The sequence below is a fragment of the Lampetra planeri genome, chromosome 6 (assembly GCF_965212315.1).
Source record: "Lampetra planeri chromosome 6, kcLamPlan1.2.h2, whole genome shotgun sequence".
NCBI lineage: Eukaryota > Metazoa > Chordata > Hyperoartia > Petromyzontiformes > Petromyzontidae > Lampetra > Lampetra planeri.
The window spans coordinates 10,714,190-10,734,117 of record NC_136112.1 but is presented as its reverse complement, the minus strand read 5'-3'; the positions used below and the strand labels follow the sequence as shown (position 1 = coordinate 10,734,117).

The following is a 19,928-nucleotide window of genomic DNA, read 5'->3' as shown; positions in this document are numbered from 1 at the left end:
ATTGTCAGATCCAGCTGGTGCCCTGATTAATATGGTGGGCGTATTAACCATAATAAGATGCGCTGTATGCTTCACAGTGGACATTAAATATCCCATGATGTAATTCGCAAAAGTAGGCTGCTGTGTGCTGGCGTCATAGTCCAAATTTGCACATTTAAAAAAATGTACCGCAAATTACATTTGGAACCAACGTGGCAATCATCGGCACATTACTGCAAAAGCAAATAATCAAAATTTCTAACCAAATCAAAAATATGCAACACATGTTTAGTGGGTCCCACGGAGGCAGACACTTTTAACTTGGAGGCAACAAGTTTATTATACACCCCAACAGGGTAACTACATAAAACACTCGGAATAACTATGTGGCAACTGCCACGGAGTGAGACCTCAACAAGGTCACTATATAAACGGCTCATGTCAGTAAAGTACTGCCTGACCCACGATGTCGAATGTGACAACCGAAGCCTAAGAGCGAAGACTGAAGAGCGTAGCACGGCGGGTTTATTCCAGAAGACAGCCAAGAACGCTCCCGGTACTGCCCCTTTATCCTCCTGAGCTTGGTCTCACTCTGCCCTCGGCCACACCCCCTTCGGGATCTTCCCAGAGGGTTCTGGGACCTAACATCACCTATCCCTTTGGTCCCCTTCTGGCCCCCGCCCTTATCCACTGCAGGTCACGTGAGACTGTCACGTATACTATACATACTCTGGTGACCGAGAGAGGCTCTAAGACGTACAGTTACTCTCTTCTCTCAGTAGCTGGCACAACGCCATAGTGACTCAATATACGTCATGTATTAATTAACATCAACTAAGCTATGCATATAATGCACATATGTGTATGTACATTTACATGGTTCGTTTGTACTCCCTCATTAAAATGGTGATATTCAAGTCAACTGCATAGATAAGCCTTCACCATTATAGGTAGGACCTTCATATTGATGTGTGCCAAACACTTATGAGTTCAAAGGACTAAGAGTCTCGAGGTGATCAATCCAGATCATAAGTATTTTCAGACCTGGAAAAGTGCTTGCTTAAATGATAGCATGGCATCTCAAAATACTGCACAGTATTAACACACCTAAATGGGAATTTAAGAAGCGAAGCCCTCAAAAGCTGCATACTCACATTCAACCCACAATTTTCCACGAGAAGCACCTAGCATGTCACATCACGTGATACATTAAGCCTTTAAAGGTGAAGGTGTTTAAGGTTACCTTGGGGGTTACGCAATTATTTTAAACAGCTAGACACTAAAAAACACATAATGATAATGGCCATTAGTTAAATTATTAAAGGTAGGTACTTTCATATAATCTATAGTGCGTTTTTTTAAAGAGTAAAACATCAATGTTTCCTATGGGATCAGGCCAGAGTTTTCCATGGTTCACTTGCACACCCTCATTAAAATGGTAGCAACCATCCATTTGTATATGAAGTAAAATAAAGTGTAACCATTTTCAATCCACCAACGGATGAAGTCGGTCATGAGGGCTTTTTGACCATACTTCACCACACTGATCAATGCGGGTTGGAGTGTGCAGAATAAGCTCTGATATCACTTTCGGCTGATATTAGTGACAACACAGTGGGCTAGCCACTATATCACTGCTCCTCTCATGAATATTGTCCACCAATTATGTTTAGGCTCCATACAATGCAGAGGTAAAGGGCTCTGTGATCAAAGATATTATATGACATGGGATTATGCATATAAATTACTATTAATAATATTTTTATTATTTTATTATTATTTCCCTTCTACGTGACTTTACCGAAAGAACCAAGAAGATGAATAAATAGTACTGCATAGAGTATATGTATAGATAATAAGAGTTCAACCATGACTGTTTTAAGGATGTTTTTTTCTTTTCAGAATTAAAATGGCAGTACCTGTCACAATATCATAAGAAATACATATATAAGTAGGTAAAATAATAATTATAATGGTAATTTTCAGAGTAAAGCACGCTTTTGACCACCATTAATCAAAGCTATTAGACATACAGGCGGGCACTTGGTAAGACATCTAAGTGGGGCTATGTATAACATAACAAGTCCATATTGAAAGGTCGAAAATGAAATTATTGATTAACCCATCCCGTAGTGATTTGTTGAGAGCATGCCAGACTGCTGCTTTATGAGTGCAATGGCAATGCTGATATGCAATGTGCATTATGGACATGTTACTAGCCCTTTGATTGTATACACCATAACACGATATTACTTTAAACTTATTTACTATTTTTAAGTAGTTATGCCTTAATAAACTGATAGTTTCAACATACAATGTCCACTAATATATATGTAATGATGGAGTGTTTTCCCTTAGAAAAACCTATTTTTATTGCATTAATTACTTTAGATATGCAGAAGTTAACCTTTAAAGGTTAGTTACGTCATTTTATTATAATTGTGGTTAAATATGCTCCATAATTCAATTGTATTTACATTTTTGTTCATTAAAATGTTAACAAAAACATGATACAACACTTGATGATAGAAAATACTGCCGTTATGCCACTTAAACACATTACATTTAAAATGGCGTCGTACGGGTAATGGGATAAGGGACAGCCCTGCAATTACTTGTTGAAGCCACTGCTGACAGTACATGTCTCTAGAGAGCCTAACTCGAAGGTAACATGGCTTTCTGTTCAATGCTTGCCAGATAACTTGTATGATGTGGGAGTGCCCACTCTTTACCCCATAGCTCGTGGGTGATATAAGAAACGTGCACCATTGAATCAACTCCCATGCCAGGAGATTGAACCGTTGTAATTGCCATTCCAGTTCGCACCGCATGCAGCCAAAACCGTACTCATTGGAAGTGCAAATAGTACAATAAATCACCAAGTGTGGTATTTAAAAAAATTAAGAATGTTACGGAATAAACACAAAATATGGGTTAAAGTTGTGGAACAATTTCTCTGTGGGGAATCTGAAACATTTCACTTGTAACCAAAGAAAACTCCTTATCAAACAGCATTCGACCCTGCATGAGTTCCGTCTTGCTATCATTTCCAGTAGCTTTTAACAGTCACCAGCCAGCACTATACCAATTATGTGACGTTCCATTGCTCACCTATGTTGAGTGTGAAATACATTTTCTAAAACCAGCAAAAAAAATTGTAACTTACGTGAAAAAGGTATGAAATTGGTCACTTTAAAGTGAAACTCGAAACATATGCAGTTTAGCGTCATGTATGCTGTTTATACACTGGACACATTGAATATATTTTACTTTAAATCAATTAATAAAGCTGGCAGGACAATTCTTTAAAAAAATTTCGAACTTTCATCTCAGAATGGCATTAATAAAGTATAATGCTGTATATTATTAATATGCACACACACATATACCTCAAAGCCTTAAATGTACCTTTGACATAATTAATTTTCTTTGTTAAATCAATGTTCAAGGTTGATGCTTGTGCGATTATACAACCACACATAACTAACACGTAAAAAAGTTAGCTTGATTTACAATTCTTATTTTTCACAATGTTGGTAAACTAATTAATTTACTAATAATACAAAAATAACTAAGTAAAACCCACGAAATTATTCATGCTTGTTTAATGAGATTGCAGTCCCTGTTTATTATTTAGCATTTGGATATGCATAGAATATTCTATACATAACCCTATAATCGTGACAGTGGACTGTGTTCAATCTAAACTCACATTGTGTGTCGATGCATGTGTGGATGTTCACACATGTATCTTCTTGGGAGCGTTTGCTGATGTGGTGGTTAGTGTACTGTGCAACAATGTCATTGAACGAACTTTGATTCCGAGTATTGTAATGGTAAAGTTTTTTCGAAATCTGTCCTGTGCCTTCTATAGTATGATTCATCCTAAAATCAGTACCAAATGCAGCCTATGAAAAATGCAGCCAGAATGCTTAGCTACACCGCATAACTAATGTTCACCAACATAGCACATGCTGAGCAGTCTATAAGGCTAAATGAGAGGTCTTTGTCTTTGTGTTTGCTTGTGCTTGTCAGAGGAGAGAGAGAAAGAGACTCACAGCCAAAATTAATCATTGGACAATGCTGTCATACATTTTTAATGAGTCCTGAACTCAAGAACACTTTCATGATGAAAGGCAAACTTTTCCGGACAAAGCAAAAGCAATGTTCCATTCTGTAGAAGTCTCGTCACGCGCATATCAATGTAGAAATACAACTACAAAGACAAACAATTACAACGTAAAAATATATATACATATTCACCTTAAATAAAAGGTCTAAATCACACCCAGTGGCAGATGGAGGGTGGTGAATGGGGCCCTTTTTAAAACGCTTGTAATTTCCGGACAATCCCCCTTTGCGAAGTTTCTAGATCTACCTCAAATTGCACCATTTGATAATGATTTTCACTTCCATTTTTATTACTCTAGGCCAGATGTATAAGCACTCCAATTAAGAATGTTGACAATTACCAAACAATGGTATTGCCTTGAAAGACACAGGCTTTCACTACAAGCAGCTCCGATTTCATGACAACATGAATCCAGTCCAGCCGTTGGAGCAAAACATGTGAAGTAAATGCATGCAGATAGGCTGCTCATGGAATAAGTGATATATGTTAATCACAAGACAGATACGTCACTGTTTTATGCCGTGATTGACTCAGGTGAAATTGTGTAATCGACGTCACTGATACCGTTGCCATTTCAACTCAACTTTCTTCTTTCTAACATATCAGCCTTTAGACACACTTGATAAAACCATATTGTATGAACACAGAATATATAACAATCATAATTGCTGATACGTACGGTATATAATTACACACACACATACTTATAAAGGGCAGACACCATAATGTACAATGAAGTGTGACCCAAACATACAGTAATTAAACGCAATTAAACGTTGCCCACAATACTACTGCACTTAATTAATCCAAAAGCACCATTTTATTCTCCAGTAAGATGAATGTAATTTACCTTAGTTTAAAAGTGTTATACTCCTACTTATCAGCAGGAAGTATGACTTTTAGGTTCACTCTATTGTAATGCATTAAGGGCAATTGGCCTTCTATGTAGAGACCCACTAATTAGAGTACTGCAGTGCTTTCTAAAGGACCTTCTGCACTTTAATTTCATGACCCGACACCGAGTAGGCTGCCAATGGTACGTATGTTTCCATTACAAAGTACCCAAAAACCAATCGGCAGATTTATTTTTCTTGGTTTAACTTGAGTTGCTACACATTTTACTACTAGAATGTCATATTATACACCATTTCATTTTCATCTTCACAGGCACAATACTAACATAAGGCATGTCTTTTTTATAAACTGTACAGTATTATGCAACATTGATATACGTGTGAAAAATACCAATTCACAAGCTGTTTCACAGGCTTTTTTTGTTATATATTCCTGTGTGAAATAAATAGCAAAGAAATGTCCACGATTTCACAGCAATCACCTGTTACAGCTACAGTGAATGCAATTGCAGTCGTACATATACATGAAAGTTAACATACGTTTGGTTGTTATATATTGGTAAACATTTCGAAACCAATGCCCTTGAGTTTAAAACAAAAATAAAGCTTACCTGACTGTGCCCCTCTTCTTGACGACCTCTATCGTAGCAAACGTGTGTTTGGCACCTCGATTGATATCTGACATTACATCCCACACCATGGGATTACTGGGATGTATTGAGAGCACAGAGATGCCTTTCTTTGCTTTAAACCTGAGGGCAACAATAAACATGGAATACAGTGTTATATGTCGTTCATATTTAAAGGCATTTTGTGATATACAGCACACAAACACTAAACGGAGTAATAATTCACCTCAATATTCTTGAATTTTGATTTTAGCCATGCCATGCGTGTGCCTGCCTTTCACTGATTGCAATTAAACAACACACCACCTATTTAAAAGAAGACAGGAAAATATGTAACCGTAGAGTAGCCTCCATTTGGGTTATTTTTCTTATAAAGGGTAATTTTGTTGTAGCAAGCTTCAAAAGCTAGTGGATTACAAATCTTCACAATACCATTTCGCACTATAACAATTGAAACACTGCAATATGAATTCCATTTGACAACTCAGAGGTGACGTAAAATGTACTAACACAGACACTTCAAGGCACATATAAAGAAGCATCGCTGTTAAAAACAAGCATGTTTTATAGGATGTGAACTCAACATACATTATGCATATTCAAAAAGGGCTCATGAATTTCCATGTCTTTAGAGACAGAGTTTATGCCTTCCACGCTTTGCTGTATCCTACAAATATCTCTCAAATCCCACAACCTACCCATACGGTGGAGAAATATACATGTGTGTTATATTCCAGTGAAGAAATGGTTCAATTGAGAAGTAATAACCTAAGATAGTGTGGATTGGTTAAGGAGAAGAGGGTATGACTGGTTCTGATAGCACTTGCCACTAATGTTATCCGCAGCAAGGAATCAAACTCATGTTGCTGGATTCAAAGACTAGCGCGTGAACCACTGCACCACCACTCAACCCCAATCATATGTGCGTGGAATACTAATTGTAGACTGCACAATCTCTCATCAGCATGTCGAACGAGTTTTCGATCGCTCTTCTGATCCACCGCTGGATATGACATTTTCTTCATAAGACAAAACTAAATACTTGCAGGTCTCATCAGCTTCTCATGCAAACGTGACCTCATGTGAGTTACCCTTTGCATTACAATTCTGGGCTTTCTTCTCTGCAAAGCAAACATGGCCATATCTGGGGAATATGAAACAGATGGACAAGCAAGCAAAACCCCCACCATTCAGTGGAAGCATGCCGGGTCCACCGGGTTAGAGTCTGTCACTAACACTATATGTTGCACCTGGTACGGAGGAGCAGGCAATATATATGTACGCACAGTACCATAAAAAAGAGTTAAATCACACTTTATGAAAATTTTCAGTTATGTTTAAGCAGCTTCAAACGTATTGGTCTGCTACTGAGGCAAAATGTAAACTTGGCAACATCTGAAATGTGCACAGCACATTCAATACCTGGTGACTGTTCTCACCTAAGAAATGCTCTCTGAGCCTACCACTTACAATTTTTCAGCAATAATAAGGCAAATATTGCAGTACGGTTTTCTTATTTATTTCAGTACAGTGATTTCCTAAACTGCATAGAGTACACAAAAATACAAATATGTCCTATTTAGCGGTATATGTTAGCGGTATATGTTAACGGCACAAGTACCGTTTGAAAGGCGGCACAGCACGCAAAGAAGGTTGCGTGTTTTCACACAATGCAGCAGGTGCTAATTTGTAACTAAGTAGGCCTAGAATATGCATTGGACAAAAATAAATACCATGTTTCTATTGATGGAAACAATGGGTTCATATTATTTTAGTTTTGCTGGGATTTTGGTATTCACCCACTGTACCAGTGCTCACCACAACACTCACAGATACAAAGACAAATATCACCCGTATAACCGTACAGACCAGTGGGATAAATGCCGTGATCACCTATTAAGTTTGAGACACACACTCAATGTGCAGATACATATTCAACATGCCAGTGGCATTGCCTCCAGCGTTATGCTATTAATAATGCAGCTATTTTTCCTACTGTGGCAGTTATCATTCCCAATGAAAATTCATGGTATTCTGACATTTGAACACCTACATAGAAATGTATAGAAAACATGTCTATTAATGAAGAAACAATTGGCACATATGTACAATGTTCAAAAGAGACTTAGGTTTTAGTGGCCTCTCACATGGTCATAGAGTTCACATAGAGGCATATTGTAGAGCATGCTTGATTATACACTTGCAAATAATTACAAAAAAATTCCAACTAATATTTGAATGGATTTATTCTTAGCTAAACAGGTTTTTACAATGACATTAAAAAAGTCTTCTTCCTTTAATTTGCGAATGTAGATGCAGAGCAACAACTACAATTTCACATTCAGGTGGTCAAGTCAGACGACCGCGTCAGGAGCAGCAGAGTGTATCGCTGTTATGTCTTATTCATATTTGTGGATCGAGCATTGTATCGTTATATATTGTATGGTCTGGTCTGGATGACCACAGTCGCACACTGGAGAGTCTTTAATTTTACATTTGTGCATCAGGTTTCTGCATCTGCCATGGTTTGTGCGGATGCGGTTTAGGGTGGACCATGAGCTTTGTGGAAGATGAAACCCAGGGATATTCTGCATTGGGCCTTTCACCAGCTGTTTTAAGTTATTTTGAATTCCATTCAGCTTTTATAGCTTCATCGGGGTCTTACTTGCATTGTTGAAGTTTAAACGCACGAGTCAGAATTGGCTTGCATGACTTCAAACAATGATGAGGGACATTATTGAGGTCCTGATGAATGAGAAGACGACTGTTCTCCTCGATTTACAGGACTTCCTGGAGGGTTGCTGCATTGCGGCAGATCGGCAGATGGCTGGGGGAAATATTTGTGACAAAACGGGCAGCCAGGTTGTCAGGGTCGACTTGAGGGTTCCAGTGACACACCGCATTGCAGTGCTCAGTTGTACATCAACAAGTCGACTGTGACTACTTCTGGTCCATACTGGTGCACAGTACTTGGCTACAGAGTACACACGGACCATTGTTGCTGTTCATAGCACTAATGCTGATGCTCCGCAGCTTGTACTTGCCAGTTTCAGAACCAGGTCGTGGAAGGTTAGCGTACAGTCCACATTCACTCTGAGAAAGGTTGGAGTGGGGCCACTATATAATCAGAAAGTCATTGTTAACATCTTAAAGCACAAGATGCATTTCAATTATTTAATAAAACCCTGATGATCACAAGGATGGATTAGCGTCAAGATACATTATTTAAAATTGGTAAATTAAAAAACACAAATACACATGTACTTTCATTTATCTGCCTTTGCGATGAGGAATTACGTAAATCACCAACAGCAGGTTTTAATAATGTTTTATAGGTGTATCCAGTATCTCTAAGAAAGCAAAAGGGAATTCTATGAGTCGTACAGGTAATATACTTGCGAAGAAAATATTAATTCCAGTAATTGGTCCTGTTTCTCAATAGTACTGTGGATTTGTAAATCGCATATGGTCTTGAATGATCGCGTGTTCTGTAAATAATTGAGACGAGGTTTCAACATCTCTCTACGAAGTGTTTTTTTTTGTTCAGGTTGTATCCCGAAGCTCAAAACACGTGGAAGCGAAATAGCATACATTGCACTGAAAAAAAAAACGCACGGTATGACCCAAAAACACATCGGAGAGCTCCACAGCACACGACCTGTAACAACCCACACAGCACGTGCAGGTCAACAAGACACCGGGACTGAATCGCATAATGGAAAAAGGCAGTTTCCACTGATTTCAGGTAAAACAGCCAATTTTGTAGAAAATAGCGGCCAATTGCTTTTCTACCTACGTAGGAATCAGGTCCGTGATTCGATGCTACACACACACTGTACACACGGTAATAACACGAGCACGTGAGCAGCAGTGCAGTACTCCTTTTGTGACTAAAACGGAATAATACCTTCGCATCCTGTCTTTTTTTTAAGAGCTGACAAAGCAGAATTAAAATATATTCATGATTTAATAGAATTTATTGGAGACACAAAAGATTGAAATGGTGAAAGGCAGCCTCACTGGATTAGGAGGGAAAACGCTCGACGTTCAGTCCTTTTTCACTGACAATACGGCTGTGCTACAACGTGAATGGGCTGTGGTGGGGGAGAAAGGGAAAACAAATCTCAACATGGAAGTTATTTGTGATCGTATGAAAATTTTATGGAAGAATGAGGATGGCCCATATGAGAAAACGGCCCGCTATGTAATATTAGTTTTCCGTTACAGCCCATTTTATTAGTTTAGAAACCCCATGTGTTGGCACACACTCATTTGATTGGCTGCCCAACCTTCCGAATAGCCCAACGGCCCCGTTTTAAGTAACACGCACTGTAATTGGCAGCGTGTGCATGGCCACATAAGAGCTACTTGGGGGCATATAAATGTAAGTATTGATTGCTGAGTGTTGTAATTTTTTGTAGGAGTTTTATTGGTATTGGAAAAGACCTCTGGATTTGTCATTTATGTTGGCGAAGCATTTCCTGTGGGGTGGTGTGAGAATACAAAATCCACACTTGCTATATATGAATATGGGTCAATTGTGGTCTGAAAAATAATAAACACGATAAGTTCAAAATGAACAAGTGCATGGGCAGCCCAATATGCCCGGCTCTGGGAATCCAGTACGATCTTTCAAATGTCCTCCATTCAAGCCCCTTGGATAGATGATAAAACACGGACCCGATGCTTTTTTTTACAGAACTGCAACGCACCAATGTCTCTTTACACCCCCAGTCAGCCGAGATGCCTGAAACTCGAGCCAGCTGTCCCCAATTGCCGAACGTCTCTTGCTGTCGATGACCTGCTCTTTTTGTCCAGAAGCTTAGTAAACAAATTCCACAATATAGTGGTTTCGCCCCCTCTGTAGAATAATTTGTCCATATAATAAATACAACCTCTCCCCTTGCCTTTTTCAAACCACAAGTTAAATGTTGTTTCTCTACTTCAATGTTTTGTTGTACATTTACATGCAGGTGTTTTAAAACCCAAATTATGATTATAAACACAAAATACATGACACCTTTTTAAGGCCTGCTTACATCATAATATTAGGCTGGATGATGTGAGGTCCATTATTATGGAGCCATAAATGGCTCCATAATAATGCAAAAAAATAGTTGCATCATATACATATGAATGTATCGTTAAACCTGCCAACACCCACCACAGCCAATTAGTAAGGTTTGTTACGTAAATAAAAGTGCCAATGAGTTACTACTTTAGCACACTGGTGCGTTGGAGAGTAATCCCACAACATTTACAATTTGATTATAACGTTTCGCTGGTGATTACAACCAGCTTCATCAGGTGATTAGCCAGAATTGTGTTTATGTGACAAACCTTCCTAAATTGCTGTCGGGTCTTAATCAGCAAATAACCATTCAATAGTTGTGTACTGTATCACTGCTGTCTGTCATTCATTTACATTTGCTAACATTTATTTTTTACGGTTACTTAAATATAAGAGGACCACAATGCACTTCTTCAGGAAATGCTGATAGTTTTTGCCCATGCACAAAGTGTGTGTGCTTTCTGCACATCTATGTGTGTTGTTTGAAAACTCAAATTGGTGTTCAGAAATATTGTTTAAAAACAAGTGGAAATAATCATCCACTTTTATTCACTCTCCGATGTATGATATCTTGTGCCCAAGGCTAAACAACTGAGGGAGATTGCTTTCAAGTGTACAATGGTACAGGAAATAAAATAAAAACTGTAAACATGCTCTTTCCTGACTTTCATGTGAAGACTTAAATTGATGTCACCGAGTAACAATAGAGTGCTTTCAGTGCATATTAAAATGAGTTGCTATTTTTTTTTATTTTACCAGGTAAGGCCCAATTAGCTATATCGCTCTTTTTCAAAAGTGATCTGGCCACAAATTATAGCTCAACGAAGTGGCTTATGTGGAAATTTATAGCAGCCAAATGCTCTCAATACGTGCTTAGAGAACATGCAAACTCCAAATATACAGGGTCGGGATCGAACCCTCGACCTCCATGCGAGGTAGTTAACATCTTGTCACCATGGCCATTGAATCTGCAAGCAGAATCAGAACCTTCATTGGGTTTGAACCACCTGTCACCTCTGTAGAATGAGGATAGGTCAGGGAACAATAATGTTTTTAATCAATGAAAGTTGATGTGCCAGACATACTTCTAGACTTAAACATATCATGGCAATAAAATAAACATTTGTAAATACATTCGCTCGTACTCACTCACAATTGTCATTGTGTACATTTATGAACTGTGAGTCGATAAATATAATTATCTTCACATTTTAACACGTATTTGAATTACCGAAAAAATGGGTCGAAAGTGCAAACAGTACTTTATTTTGTAGTTAAACTATTTATGTAATTTGAGTCGATACCATTTGATGTCTGTCACTATAATAATTTATGAGGTAGATACATTATTTGTACAGCTCCCATATATTTTTTTACTATATACGATTAATTGTAGTTTGTTTTATTATGGCAATACAGTTATCCATACAGCCTGTTTGTGGTGTTTAGTTTTTTTGACCAATGCCTAATCCTAATATATGAATTATCCCGTTGAAGCCCATGAATATTAAATGTTTCGAGGGTGATAGCATTGCTCAAAGTGACGGGACTCTGCTTATCCAAACATTAGTTACTATCTTCAAATAGAGCAAGACACCGATTTGTTTAGATAAAAAGTAATTTTGAACAATTTTTTTTATCTCTTGTACACATTTTGATTAATTATATGTTGCAACCAAGACCTTTGTATACCTTGAGGTTTTCCACCAACTCACTGTAGTTGTCTGCCTTGTTGTTTCTCAGAAAATGTGTTTTGCCACCAACTGGAAGGCTTTCCATGCCGTCTTTTTTCCCTGCCACGCAGTGCAATGTAAAATGCTTCATCTCGAAGAAGTTCACGAATCTGAGGATCAACATATACACCTTTCTTTATCTTAGCTTCGCTTAACCTTGGAAATTTTCCACGGAGGTACTTGAAAGCTGCTTGTGTTTTGTCCATGGCTTTAACAAAGTTATTCATAAAACCCAGCTTGATGTGTAAAGGGTGGTAACAAAATCTTTCTTGATTCAACAAGTGGTGGATGCTAAACACGTTTCCTACCAGGCTCTAATGACTGTTGGAGTGGCCAATCTATCTTGATGTAGTGGGAATCCAGTCGCACGACTATCCCATTTGCAGAGAAAACAGTATTACTTTGTGTATCCAGTCTGCAGACCAAGCAAGAGATCTACAACCTTCAAATCGCCACAAAGCTGCCATTGATGTTGGTTATAGTTAATGCACCCCAAAAGTTGTCATAGGTTTCCTTCATATGGACTGCATGACCAACTGGAATTGATGGCAAAAATTGCCATTAAGCAGCAAAACAGCTTTAAGACTCATCTTCGATGAATCAATCAACAGTCTCCACTTATCTGGATCGTGAACGATGTTGAGGGCTGCCATCACACCATCGATTTTGTTGCAGGCTACAAGATCACCTTCCATGAAGAAGAATGGGACAAGATCCTTTTGATGTTCACGGAACATGGAAACCCTAAAATCACCTACCAGGAGATTCCACTGCTGCAGTCTGGAGCCCAACAGCTTTGCCTTACTCTTGGGTAGTTCCAAATCCCTGACAAGGTCTTTTAGTTCACCTTGTGTTATGAGGTGTGGTTCGGAGGAGGAGGATGAGAGAAAATCTGGGTCATGTGACCTTGATGGTTCAGGACCAGAAGTTTCATCCTCTTCCTCGTCTGACTCAAGTGAGAATGATTCTGGTGTATCAGGAACCAGAAGTCCTTCTCCGAGGGGTACTGGGCATATAGCTGATGGAATGTTTGGGTAATGCACAGACCACTTTTTCTTCTTTGACACACCTTTTCCAACTGGAGGCACCATGCAGAAGTAACAATTGCTGATATGATCTGTTGGCTCTCTACAAATCATTGGCACTGCAAAAGGAATAGATTTCCTTTTCAACCACTGGTGAAGATTTGTTGCACAAGTGTTGCAGCATATGTGTGGGGCTCACGCCTTGTCCTGATCTCCAATTTTGCAGCCAAAATGAAGGTGATAGGATTTCTTAACCATAGTGCACTTTTGTGATGCAAAAGTTACTTCACCACAAACATAGCAGAAGTATCTGCTTTGTTCGCACACGTGTGAGGCACCTCTGCTTACTTTTGCTAAATATAAATGTGTCCCTTTGCAAAATCAAACGCTGACAAATAAGAGAGCATGAGACTGTATGATTTCTAGAGCGGATATGGGCAATTTGTTCAGCGGAGGGATGTAAGCCTAGTTATGATTGCATCATCCATGACTTCTAGGAATAACATGATGCAATTCATATCATGTATGATGCAATAACAGGTTCAGATTGCATCATTCATTGTTTTGCTCAAAAAGCAAGTACTGTGCAAACCCAGTCATAGATTTGTTCATAGATCCAGGCAAAGATCTATTTTAGTCATTCCTAGTTTAAATTGAGATCCCTACCCTTTATAACTCACTTTTCCTCTGCCATTCCAAAGTCAAGGGTCATATATACTGATCCAGTAGCATATCTTAAAACTAGAGCCAATACAAAATTTTAAGCATCATTTTCATTATCAGTGACCCAGATTTAGTAAAGTTGCACTATATGTATTTCAGAAGCATTTTGGCTGTAGACCAGTGTAATCGTCACTGGCAATGGCTGTGCACGGGAATCGAACTTGGGTCACCGGGTTTGTAGCACAGCATGCTCACCACTACATCACTGTATGTGCGTACACATGCACACATAGGTGTGCAGCATAGGTAGGAAGTATCGCTGTTACTTTTAAATTAATGCACAGATACTTTGCGCAGGTGTATGTAAGATAAACTGGAGCCTGATTGGTCGACTGCAAGTGGAGTTTTCTCCATCATATGACAATACCTTCGCGGAATCCAATTGCCATGCCTGTGAATTATGATTAGTTGGCATATGTATGTTGAACCGGTTTATTTCCCTCCCATTATGTTGGCCTGAAAAGCACTCTAGCCCACTCAGGAATGGCAATATATTATATTGCAATAGTGGATAATTTTATATTCTGCCATTGAAACATTTGCCATGTTCATTAATTGTACTACAATTATTTTGAGCTTTGGGTTTTCACGGACAAATCAGCAATTTCATGGCAAACAAGTATAATCTTGGTCAATTCAGGGCCTTAAAGATTAATCTAACGATCAGTAACAGTTACCAACTTGAGCAGTAAGATTCAGTCAAGAGAAAAGTCACAGTAAAGTGGAGGTGCAGCCCACTGAGCTTTTAGCCCAGTGGTACAAGTTCAATTTCTGTCCATGGCTAACATCAACGGTGAGTCATTTGTGAACTGGCCCGGCCTTCGACCCAACCTGCCACCCACCTCCCACCTCAGTGAAGTATCGTCAAACACCTCCATAACTGACATAGCGTGGGTTGGTATTTTCTAAAAAATATATGAAAATCATGACTCAAATCATACAATTTCAGCCATGTTTTTGATATAAGCTTCAGAGAGCACTTTTATTAATGACAGTGCAGTAATATCCAATGTGTGTTCACAAACAAACCATACAGCAGAGGTAGGAATTATGGCTGTTGCTTTTAAGTTAATGTGCAGGTACTTTGCATTCCATGTGTTCAGGACTGAAAGCCTTGTTCTGGTAACTATTTATTACCAGTGTCCATTAACGTGATGAATAAAAAGCATCCGAACATTGTGCTGTCTTTCAATAAGAGCTGGAAAAAAGCCATTAACCAATACACCAATCAGTCAGCATGTCACTGGTGGCTGAACAAAAGAGCTTATTTGGTAGAGTGCCATCGTGCCATTCACTCACAGAGTTAGCAAATGAAGGAAATGTGAGATTAAATGTGGGTTAAAATGTGCAGTAAGTGCCATCTAACCAAGTTTGGAAATTGGTTTGTGAAAATATATTGAAGCCTACCCTATTCCAGTATAACACCTGTGGTTTCCTTTTAGTTACATTGTTTTCATTAATTGTATTGTACAAATCTTATCCTCATAAAATTACGTTGTAGCATGTTACTTTATCATATTTTAATATCGTCACCATAACATATATTCATCTTATCAAATATAGCCTGCAATGGCCAAGTAAACAATCGATTATTAATTGCAAGGGTATGACACAGTGATGGCCACAAATAAACTAATCAAATTGTAACCAGCACACCCTGTCAATGACGACACAAAATAATAATTAGCGTCCTTGTGGAGAATATCATATATTTCAGATTATTACTATTGTGCGTGTTTATTCAGGAAGGCAAGACTGAGTATCGTGATTAATTTTCAGGAGAATCCTGACAATTTTGTTTTTCCACAGGAGGGGCTCACGTTGTTGCATGTAATCCCAATTGAGTTATTTCAAGGTAATTTGTCAGCATTGAGATGTTTGACCAGTACCAGTTACGTTGTATGTTTTTTTCAGCTATGGGAGAAAACTGAAAAAACTAGAGAAACTGATGCAAAGCAGGGGGAGAAAATACAAACTCCACGCATAAAGGCACCTAAGTCAGGCACAGGTGATACCACTGCACCACACTGCCACCCAATAAGCAGGTAATATGCCAACTTCCCATATCTGCCCCACCACATTAAAAATATGAGCATTGTATTATACATTCCATCAGTCATACGGCCTCCTGGGAATGCATAATTTTATCAGTATGTTGGATTCTGCACACGAGACACTAAATGTCAAAACCGGTGCAGAGTGTGCTATTGAAGCAGTGACGTTTTCATGGCTTACATACGTAAACATGTGTTTGGGTAACATTATTATATGCAGTACGGTTAATTTTGGCCTGTTTTTGGTCATAATTTATGTTGATGAAAGTATATGTTCGTCAGAAGTTTGTCAAAAATATACAAAGTCTGAATTATCAACAAGAGAGAGAAATTGCTAGAAAATGTGAATCTAGCCCTGTATTATCCAACTGCATTACTCAGTCACAACAGATCCACTGATTCATACAATTACCTCTGTAGATAAAAGTCAGGATGTACACTATAGTACTGCTTAACAGTGGCGTTAAGCAGTGAACATTATTTTCAGCATTTTTATCTAACCTATATAATTCATTTTTTGTCTGTCTGTCCGTCTGTCCGTCTGCGTACGCTCGCTTCCGGGGGATTTGGCTCGCGGACCATGGGGTTCGCCGAGATAAAATTTTGCCGGTGGGCACGCCCATGGCCCCGCGGTGAACTTAGTCATTTCCGATTTTTCGTCTCTAAACTTTAAATCGGACCGATTATCGATTTAGTGCGATGTCTCTTTATTTATTTATTTACTATTGCCGACCGGCACGTGACGAAGCACGCCGTTGCGCATGCGCGAAGGCGGTTGCCCCTGGCAACGGGCAGCAACGCCGTCGCTGAGGGGTGGACGCCATTTTTAATTCCCGTTAAAAATATGCGCACGCATTAACACGCGACGCTGAGGTAAATTCATCAAAGTTTCACGTCCTCTTCACTCCCCCCCACCCCAATGTGTGCAATTACTATTATAGGGTCGGTAGATAATAAAATTATAGCGATTAGACAGTATTATTGTAGCGCGGGGGGGGGGGGGGGAAACGGTCCCAGCACCCAGCCTCGGCCGGCTGGGCAATCTAGGCGAGGCCGGAGGCTCTGCACGGTACTAGGCCTCGACACCCCACACTTGTCAGGCGAAGACTTTGTGCTATAAACTCGATATACCCAGCGTTGCCCGGGGGAAAATGCATTTAAAATCTTCTGAAAACTTTAAAACATAACATACCAATGAAAATACAACTGTGTAATTTAAAATTTAAAACCGACCGCGCCAAGAATCGATTCTCTGAATCGCGCAGAGGATTCGAAGCTTGTCGACTCCTTTAGAATCGGCTTAATCCCGTTTAATATATGTTGGTTATAGAGTTGATATAAACTGCTACGAATGGGAAATATCCGGCGTTGACCTGAGCAAAAATATAATTAAAAACTCCTGAAAACTTTTAAACATAACATACCAATGAAAATAAAACTCTGTAATTAAAAATGTAGCCTAAGCGCGAAAAGAAGCGATTCTTTGCAATCGTTGCGAAGGAATCGAGGGTTGGAGATTACTTTAGAATCGCCCTACTCCCTTTATAACAAACTGCGTGTCGCCAACAGACAAACACATTCACACATTTAGCTTTTACATTTAACATACAAAACGTCAGCATGTACTGCTGTCATCATAGGCAAAAATATATACACCCTCACCACTCCCTCACCACTCTCCCTCACTCACCCTCACCACTCACCATCACCACTCACTATCACTCACCACTCACTATCACTCACCACTCACACTCACCACTCACCATCACTCACACTCACCCTCACCACTCACTCACCCTCACTACTCACTACTCACCCTCACCACCACTACTCACCCTCACCACTCTCCCTCACCACTCTCTCACCACTCACCCTCACCACTCACCCTTCTCCCTCAACACTCACGCTCACCCTCACCAATCATCCTCGCCCTCACCACCACCACTCACCCTCACCACTCACCTCTCACCACTCACCTCTCACCACTCACCACTGAACCTCACCACTCACCCTCACCACTCACACTCACCACTCACACTCAAGACCTCACCACTCACCACCTCACCACTCATCACTCACCACTCACTCACCACAGACCCCTTACCACTCACACTCACCACTCACACTCACCACAGACCCTTCACCACTCACACTCACCCTCACCACTCACCACTCACCCTCAACACTCACCCTCACCACTCACCCTCACCACTCACGCTCACCCCTCTCCCTCACCACTCATGCTCACCACTCACCCTCACCACTCTTCCTCACCAGTCTTCCTCACCACTCTTCCTCACTCCTCACCACTCACGCTCACCACTCACCCTCACCACTCACCCTCACTACTCACTAATCACCCTCACCACTCACCCTCACTACTCACCCTCACCACCACTACTCACCCTCACCACTCTCCCTCACCACTCACCCTCACCATTCACCCCTTTCCCTCACCACTCACGCTCACCACTCACCCTCACCAACCATCCTCACCCTCACCACCACCACTCTCCCTCACCACTCTCCCTCACCACTCACCCTCACCTTAACCACTCACCTTCACCACTCACCCTCACCTCTCACCCTTACCACTCACCCTCTCCACTCACCCTCAGCACTCACCACTCACCCTCACCTTCACCACTCACCCTCACCACTCACCACTCTCACCACTCACCACTCTCCCTCACCATTCACCCTCACCACTCACCACTCACCTTCTCCACTCACCCTCACCACTCACCACACACCCTCACCACTCACCACTCTTCTTCACTACTCACCCTCACCACTCTCCCTCACCACTCACCCTCACCTTAACCACTCACCTTCACCACTCACCCTCACCTCTCACCCTCACCACTCACCCTCTCCACTCACCCTCAGCACTCACCACTCACCCTCACCTTCACCCCTCACCACTCACCACTCTCACCACACACCACTCACCACTCTCACCACTCACCCTCACCATTCACCCTCACCACTCACCACTCACCTTCTCCACTCACCCTCACCACTCACCCTGACCACTCACCCTCACCACTCACCACACACCCTCACCACTCACCACTCTTCTTCGCTACTCACCCTCACCACTCTCCCTCACCACTCACCTTCACCTTAACCACTCACCTTCACTCACCCTCACCCTTCACCCTCACCACTCACCCTCTCCACTCACCATCAGCACTCACCACTCACCCTCACCTTCACCTTCACCACTCACCCTCACCACTCTCACCACTCACCACTCTCACCACTCACCACTCTCACCACTCACCCTCACCATTCACCCTCACCACTCACCACTCACCTTCTCCACTCACCCTCACCACTCACCCTGACCACTCACCCTCACCACTCACCACACACCCGCACCACTCACCACTCTTCTTCACTACTCACCCTCACCACTCTCCCTCACCACTCACCCTCACCTTAACCACTCACCTTCACCACTCACCCTCACCTCTCACCCTCACCCTCTCCACTCACCCTCACCCTCACCTTCACCACTCACCCTCACCACTCACCACTCTCACCACTCACCCTCACCATTCACCCTCACCACTCACCACTAACCTTCTCCACTCACCCTCACCACTCACCCTGACCACTCACCCTCACCACTCACCACACACCCTCACCACTCACCACTCTTCTTCACTACTCACCCTCACCACTCACCCTCACCCCTCACTACACACCACTCACCCTCACCA

General features: G+C 40.8%; 1 protein-coding gene across 1 annotated transcript in view; it reads right to left on the bottom strand.

Moving 5' to 3' along the window:
• Nucleotides 1–19,928, bottom strand: part of LOC144719522 (transmembrane protein 132D-like) — a 465,507-nt gene that overhangs the window by 273,771 nt on the left and 171,808 nt on the right. Inside the window, exon 3 of the mRNA XM_078595520.1 lies at nt 5,577–5,717. Within this exon, the coding sequence (XP_078451646.1) occupies nt 5,577–5,717 (141 nt within the window). The remainder of the gene's footprint in view (nt 1–5,576; nt 5,718–19,928) is intronic.